We start from the raw sequence: 8589 nt of genomic DNA, 5'->3' as shown, positions 1-8589 counted from the left end.
GCCGGGATGTGGTATTACTTGAAGATCAGACTATTGAGAATTTTGAAGATGGTGAAAAGTTTCATGCATACATACGTGACCTTTGTGGTCTTGAGTTGTCTCATGATGTTGAGGAGACAAGGCCACATGTAGCTTCAGACTCAGATAGTGATGATGATGTTCCTCAGGGTCAAGCTGTAGGCCATGGAAATGATACTAATACTGAAATTGATCTTGGTGATAATGTTGAGGTTGATTTTGAAGTTCAACAAGAGGATGGAAGTCAACAAAATCAACAAACAGAGGTACTTCGGAGGTCTACTAGGGAGAAAAGATCAAGTTCTAAGTATCTTGCTACAGAGTATGTTCTTCTAACTGATTGTGTGAAGCCTATATGCTATAAGGAGGCTCTTGAGAATGCTCATAAGAAAGAATGGCTAGCTGCCATGGATGAAGAGATGAAGTCATTGCTGAAAAATGACACATATGATCTAGTTGAAAGACCAGAGAACATAAAAGTATTACAAAATAAATGGGTGTACAAGATCAAGCAAGAAGGTGATGATAGCAAGACAAGATACAAGGCTAGGCTGGTTGTTAAAGGTTTTGGCCAGAGGCATGGAATCGATTATGATGAGATTTTCTCACCGGTAGTGAAGATGACTTCTATCCGGGTGGTGTTAAGTCTAGCTGCTTGTATGGATCTTGAGGTTGAACAACTTGATGTCAAGACTGCATTTCTCCATGGTGATTTGGATGAAGATGTTTATATGGAGCAACCTGAAGGTTATAATAAGAAAGGTGAGGAAAGCAAGGTGTGCAAACTTGTCAAAAGTCTATACGGTTTGAAGCAAGCACCAAGGCAGTGGTATCTTAAGTTTGAGTCGTTCATGACCATCCATGGGTACATGAAGACGTCTACAGATCACTGTGTCTTTGTGCAAAAGTTTGCATCTAATGATTTTATTATACTTCTCCTATATGTTGATGACATGCTGATTGTTGAGAGAGACAAGCTCAAGATTGCCAAGTTGAAAAAGGATTTGGCTAAGTCTTTTGAGATGAAAGACTTGGGTCAAGCAAGACAAATTCTTGGAATGCAGGTCATTCGTGATCGGGTGAAGAAAAGGCTATGGTTATCTCAAGAGAGATATATTGAGAAGATTTTAAAACGATTTTGTATGGACAAGGGAAAGCCAGTTGCTTGTCCATTGGCTACACACTTTAAAATAAACAAGACAATGTCTCCCAAGGATGAAGAGGAAAGACAAGAAATGTGCAGTGTTCCATATGCTTCAGCAATAGGCAGTCTGATGTATGCAATGGTCTGTACAAGACCGGATATAGCTCATGCGGTTGGAGTACTTAGTCGTTTTCTTTCAAATCCTGGTAAGACACACTGGGAAGTGGTTAAGTGGCTAATGAGATATCTTCGAGGGACCTCCAAATACGCTTTGTGTTATGGTACTGGAAAGTCACATGTTGAAGGGTTTTCTGATTCAGATATGAGTGGTGATATTGACACAATGAGATCAACTTCAGGGTATTTGTTTATTTTTGGAGGAGGAGCTGTATCATGGCAGTCTCGTCTACAGAAATGTGTTGCTTTGTCTACTATAGAAGCTGAATATATTGCCATTACTAAATGTTGTAAAGAAATGAGATGGATGAAAGAATTGTTGAAAGAAATTGGCATTGCACAAGACGGGTTTGTGGTGTTTAGTGACTCACAGAGTGCTATACATGTGAGCAAGAATCCAAGTTTCCATTCACGTTCAAAACACATCCAAAGAAGGTACCATTGGATCCGTGAAGTGCTCGAGAAGAAGGAGTTATACTTGGAGAAAGTGCACACAGATGAGAACGGGTCATATATGATGACAAAGGGCTTGCCAAGAGGAAAGCATGAGATATGTTGTGCCAAAGCCGGAATGGTTCTGGCAGAAGCGTCACGATGATGAATGTTTATAGCAACATTCTCCCATGGCTCAGAAGGGGGAGAATTGTTGGTGTTCCTTGCCATTGCGGGCGGGTTTTAAATTCCGGGTAAACGGGTCAGGGTTTTCTTTTATGAAAATGGGTTAGAGTATAAATACTTTTTTTGGGTATTTTTCTCATAACAGAGCAAATAGAGAGAGAGAGTGAATTACAGATTTAGGGTTTTCTGGCTTCCTTCTTCTTCTTGTTCTTTGGCTGATCCAGAGTGAGAGATTGGGGGAGTTTTTGATTGTGGAGTAGTCCAATCATTTCTAGTGTAATCACTTCTTTCATTTGAGAGCAGGGCATGTAAGTTTCTACTATTGACATTTGTTTGATTTAGTGAAACTTATCCCTCCCGTGGACGTAGGTCGATTTTGACCGAACCACGTATATTGTGTTGTCGTTTATTGCTTTATGCTATTTCAGTTCTTGGTAATCTGTTTATCGTCATAGACGATTTGGAATCTGATTTGCTACAGGTTTTGATTTCTAAGAAGATCCATAGTTTTGCTGTTGCAAAACCCAACAATTACTTCTAATTTCTTCCCGATACGTCCCAAGGAAAATCTCGAATTTGATCCCAAATTGACGGGTGCTGGGTTACGAGCGGGCATTTTATTAGAGGTTTCTAATTTAACCTTGTGTGATTCCCATACTCGGGGGTGGGTGCAGGGCGGGCGATTTTAAAGCAGACGTAGTGGGATCTCGAAAAATAAGTAATTTATGCTGTGCTATCTGAACCGAATTCTTTCTGGTTAAAGAATCTCTTTCATGATGTTCAGTAGCTTTTCAATGGCTTCTCTTGGAACCCATGGTTATGGACCCGAATCGATTAGTATGGAACATTTTATTTTTCAAGTGAAATCGAAAAACACAATCAAATTTCAAAGTAGCCCGATCTAATTCAAAATTTTCACCCGATGAGAATTTGACTCCACGAGAAATTGAAGAAAAAGCTACTGAATTAGCCTATTTTTTGCGTGTTCATCAAATTTGGTTTTGAATTTAAAATATAAAGTCTTATTAGTCTAGTTGGTTATAAGGTTGTACTTGTTTTTGTTATGTTACAAGTTTGAAACATACTTATAACATTTTTAATTTTATTTTTAACTGTTTTAAGTTTATGGGCGGGTCAACCACAATCCGACCCAAATATCATTTTACTCCCACATATATATTTAAATTTACCACAACTCTCAACCCGACAATCCGTACACTTTAAAAATTAAGCATCATTTTATATATATATATAAGATCTCAAATTAAAATTTAGAGTTTCTTACTATTAAATTTATACGAAATAAGTTTTTTTAATGATTTAAAAAACCGTCAACTTTTTTAATTACATAATATTTATAATTAATTAATTAATTAATTAATTAATGTCATTAATTTAATTACCGAATTCCAGTTAAATAAAGATTTTGAGATAGTAGAAATATTTAATTAACATAAATTTGATAATTAAATTAATGAGACGAGTCTTATATTTATTTATAAATGACACCCAGATAATAAGTTAACGGAATTTGAAAATATTAAAACAAAAAAAAAATCGTTTTTATAACTTTAACCATAAAAATTTCGAATTATAACATTTGAAAAAAAGTTTCAAAATCTCAATTTACATCCCCAAGTAACCAATTCAACAATTATATCTATTTATATTTAAATAAGTCATTACTTATAACTACCAAGGGCACATGGAAGGTTTCCTATCATATTTTGTTGAGGTACCGCCAAACAAAAATACGGCAATACATAAAGCACGCTTACTTTAAATAATAATGATAAAATATATTTAAAAAAATATATAATCTTTCTTTCACATTGGCTTTTAAATCTTTCTTTCACATGGTCTTTTAGGCTTGTTTGAGGAAGTGGTTTTTTGGATTTTGTCTAAGTTTTATCAAAAAAAACCCTTGTTTGATAAACTAATTTGCCTTTTGACTTTAGAAGATAGGCGATAATTGAGAGAATGATGGTTTAGAGAAAGAAGATAAAATAAGAGGGTAGTTTTGGTATTTAAATGATAAAATTATTTGATTTGATGGTTGATAAGACGTTTGGGTTTTGGGATAAAAACTTGGTTTTATCCCAAAACTCTTAATCAAAGGAGACCTTAGTGTGTATAGAAATGATTGACGCAATTTGATTATCTGAAAAAATTAATAATTTTTTTTTCTCCATTATTTATCTTTACACTCTATTTTCAAGTCAGCGATATACTGTCATGTCAATTTCTCTCTCAAATTCTCTGTTGACAATTTTCCTCTATCTAAATATTAAATTAATTAATATTTTTTTATTTTTTTATTTTCTCATTTAAACTCTCTCATTTTGATTTTGTTCCAATAAGAGTTTTTATAAAAAAAAAAAATTGAGTTATTTGAAAAATAATAATTTTGGGTGATTTTAAGGAATTAGTGATATTTTTGGATAAACTTTTTTAAAAAAGTTTTATTATATAATAATAAAATAAAAAACTTTAAAATAAAGAGTATTTCATTAAGTGAGGTATCGAAGAAGAAAATTAGTGAAATAATATTTACGGATTTGATTATTGAAATAATTGAACTCAAACAATGCATTTGTGACTCCTCCTGTCGTCGGTATGTACTTACGCAGCCAGCCTTAAAAGCTCCCAACCTACCTCTTCTTTCTGGGTTTATATATTTTATCATAAAAAATTAACCATTTTTTTTTAAAAAAAAAAAATTAACAATAAAAAAATATCATTTTAACTACTCTTATAAACTACTTTATTAAATTCATTAATAATATTTATACTATTATTATAATTATTTTATATGTAATTTAATCTGTGTATAAGAAAACTTAGTTATTTATATGCTAAAATTTGTTCAGAAAAGACGGTTGGGAAGATAATCGTACCTAAAGCACGTTAATTATTGTTGTACGTGTCCTATCATATTTGTTTTTATTTTACTTTTAGTTTAATTTTTTAATATCATTCTTTATTTTTTTATACTTAAACAAACTCCATATTTAATTTAGAACAAACTAATTTTTAAAATAAATTGTTCTTTCAACTTTTATAAAGGTCACTAATGGTCTTTCGGTTAACTTTTTGATTAAAGATAACGGTTTAAGCTTAAAATATATATATATTTTTTTTATATATTATCTTTAATCTTATTTTTTATATTTTAATTATTAAATCGTTTATATATATATTAATAATTTTTATATTTATATAATTATTAAATCTTTTATATAATATATATATTATTTATTTTTATCTATATTTATATAAAATAAAATTTAAAATAATTTATAATATATATATATTTATATAATTTATATATATATATTATCTTTAATCATTAATTTATATAATATATATTTTAAAAAATAATTTAAGGATTAAAAATAATTGAGTAGTTGAAAGTAATGGTAACCTCCTAACTACTCAATTATTTTTAATCCTCAAATTATTTTTTAAAATATATATTATATAAATTAATGATTAAAGATAATATATATATATATATATATATATATAAATTATATATATATATATATATTATAAATTATTTTTAAACTCTGTTCTATAGATATAAATATATATTTATATATTTTTTTAATTTTTATATAATTATTTAATCTTTTATATATATATATATATTATTTATTTATATATATATAATATTATATATATAAGTGATTTAATAATTATATATATATATAAATATAAAAAATAAGATTAAATATAATATATAAAAAAATAATATTTTAAGTTTAAGCCGTTATGTTTAACCATAAAGTTGACGGAAGAGATATTGGTGACCTTTTTAAAAGTTGAAAAGACGATTTGTTTCAAAAATTAATTTAAAAGTTAAAAGTGAGCGATCAAAATAATTAGAGAACCGCCCAAATAATTTTTCCTTTAATTTATCATGGACATTATTCAAAAAAAACTTTATAAATTATTGGGTTTTTACCTCATAGTGCCTAAGTCGTTATTTGAGTGTAAACGAGTCGTTAATTCGTGAATTGAACCCTTAACTTGGAACGGAACACTTGAAATTAAAACCAGTTTAAAAGTATTGAAACAATTACTTTTAAATTATTAATACATCTCTTTTCAATGTTCTCTCCCTCCAAACTTTGTGACTCTTGTCCTCTTGTGGACTAACTTATCAAGCTCTTTAATTGACATAATATATAATTAAAATTTAGTTATTGTTTGATTGATTAAAATTCAACCATAATGAAATATTCTATTAGTAAATTACGTAATTTAATTTATTAATAAAAATATTAAAATAATATATATATATATATAAATTAAAATTTTATTTTATTATTATATATTAATATATTTAAGTCTTTCTATTATAAAAGCAATATCTATATAAAAAAATACCACTCAATTTAAATCTAATCATAATTAAATATTATTTCATTCTCTTTAATAATTTATTTTAAAAAAATATTAAAATAACATATATATTTTTAATATATTTAAGTTTTTATGAAAACAAAAATCATATTTCCTCAAAATCAACCCACATAAATTGTTTTTAAATAATTCAAAATTTATTATAAAAATTATTTTCTAACCTTTATAAAAGTTAAGATAGATATAGAAGTATTATTTAATTTTTTCATAACTAATATTCATAGCTGATATGTTTTCCAAAACAAATTTGATACATAATTATATTACTTATTATTATTATTATTTTTTTTTTTCGAATCAACTAAACCGATCTTATTTAGTCAAATCGAACCAGCTAATAAACCAAAATTAACTCAACTGAAATAAAATTTAGAAATTTTCTCAAACTGACTTCAACCTAAAGCCTTACACCACTAAATTATAAACATGAGTTAATTTTTAAAAATAATAAATAAAAAATCCATTTAGAAAGTTTAAATGTAAATCTTGCTTCTGTCCTAAAAAAAGATATTGTTTTTATAATTTAAAATAAAATTAATTTATTAAGAAAGTTTAAATGTAAAAATTACCTAAATAGGACCTAGGGATAATAAAGCCCAATTAAAATGGGCTGAATAGAAGCCTATGTAGGAACCCTACCCTATCCGTATCTTTCTCTCTCTATCCTCTCGATATATGTAAATCCCATCCAGAAGAACATCACTGTTTATCCTCATTTAAATCTCATTCTTCAATCATGCCAGGCCCCGTTGTCATAGAAGAAGAAGAATCTTTGAAGAAGATTGAGGTAACCCATATCATTTCTTGTTGTATTTATGTATTCTAATTCGCATCTTAATGTTATCTTTCTTAACCTACAGAGCGATGAACCAATTGTTGAAGACGTCAAAGAAGAAGATGACCACGATGATGATGATTCTGATGATGAAGACGATGATAAGGAAGAAGATGGTGTCCTAGGTACATGTAAATTGCAATCAAAGGGTTTCATAATTGAACTGAAATTTTGGGGAATGATTAACATATGCAGGTACAAATGATGGTTCGAAACAGAGTAGGAGTGAAAAGAAAAGCCGAAAGGCAATGTTGAAATTGGGAATGAAACCAATTACAGGTGTCAGTAGGGTTACCATTAAGAGAACAAAAAATGTATGTGGTTTCATCAAAAAGAAACAATCTTTCTTTTGTTTATATTGGGATTTTGGAATTTGGAATAATGGGTTTTTTGAAATGATTTCAGATACTGTTTTTCATATCAAAGCCTGATGTGTTCAAGAGTCCAAACTCTGAAACATATGTTATATTTGGAGAAGCAAAGATAGAGGATTTGAGTTCTCAATTGCAAACTCAGGCTGCCCAACAGTTTAGGATGCCAGATATGGCATCTATGATGTCGAAATCAGAGATTGCTGGAACTGGGACTGGAGCTCAGGTTGAAGAGGAAGAAGATGAAGTTGATGAGACGGGTGTTGAGCCGAGGGACATTGAATTGGTGTTGACACAAGCGGGTGTGTCGAGATCTAAGGCTGTTAAGGCTTTGAAGGTTCATAATGGTGACATTGTTAGTGCTATTATGGAGCTTACTACTTAGAGTAGGTATTTATTTTGTTATTGTGTTATGTTCTTGGTATTCAAATGATTCTAAGATGGTGTGATGAAACCATCTGGCATTTTGTTTTCTTTTTAATGTTATTATGTTGTCATTTGGACATGAATTTATGAAGCATTGATCTTTGAATATTTCAATTTTGTTTGTCCAATGTATAACCCAAGAGAGTCAATTATTATTATCTGTAATTTCCTGAATTATTTGAAAACAGATGATCTTCCTCTAGGTTTAGGTAAATATTTAGATTGGTTAAACTCTTACAATGTAGAGACTTTCTTCAAATCAATTTTCTTCTAAACCATCAACACATGTCAGTTTCTTCATCGAAAATTGTTTTTCAGTTATTGGTGTTCTTCAATAAATTGCTTTTGCTTGTCTATCCCTTTTAATTGATCCTCTTTTATTGAAAATTTATAAAAGATTTCTCATCTAGATATGATCCTGAATAATATAAAAGTTTCCAAACACAAATTTAGTACATGATTTAATAAGATTAGAATAATTAATAATAGAAGTAAGAGTTGGTCACGGATTCAAATAATAATACTTTTTCATTTATACAACTAATCTAACCTATTTATTCGACTTTCTTTTT

The 8589-nt window shown here is 29.1% G+C and overlaps 1 protein-coding gene across 1 annotated transcript; it reads left to right on the top strand.

Moving 5' to 3' along the window:
* The first annotated feature begins 7012 nt into the window (after positions 1 to 7012).
* Positions 7013 to 8133, top strand: LOC124942026 (nascent polypeptide-associated complex subunit alpha-like protein 2). Its single transcript, XM_047482430.1, has 4 exons — positions 7013 to 7172; positions 7246 to 7345; positions 7416 to 7534; positions 7626 to 8133. Exons 1-4 carry the CDS (start codon positions 7122 to 7124, stop codon positions 7974 to 7976), a joined length of 621 nt encoding a protein of 206 aa, XP_047338386.1. The 5' UTR covers positions 7013 to 7121; the 3' UTR covers positions 7977 to 8133.
* Positions 8134 to 8589: the final 456 nt, after the last annotated feature.

Source organism: Impatiens glandulifera, chromosome 6 (assembly GCF_907164915.1).
Source record: "Impatiens glandulifera chromosome 6, dImpGla2.1, whole genome shotgun sequence".
Lineage (NCBI taxonomy): Eukaryota > Viridiplantae > Streptophyta > Magnoliopsida > Ericales > Balsaminaceae > Impatiens > Impatiens glandulifera.
This window is presented reverse-complemented; position numbering and strand designations above follow the sequence as displayed.

Excerpts from the sequence above, each read along its gene's own strand:
- LOC124942026 (XM_047482430.1), top strand. The coding sequence starts at position 7,122 with ATGCCAGGCCCCGTTGTCATAGAAGAAGAAGAATCTTTGAAGAAGATT. Across the intron at positions 7,173-7,245 it reads AATCTTTGAAGAAGATTGAG|AGCGATGAACCAATTGTTGA; the intron begins GTAACCCATATC and ends CTTAACCTACAG. Across the intron at positions 7,346-7,415 it reads GGAAGAAGATGGTGTCCTAG|GTACAAATGATGGTTCGAAA; the intron begins GTACATGTAAAT and ends TAACATATGCAG.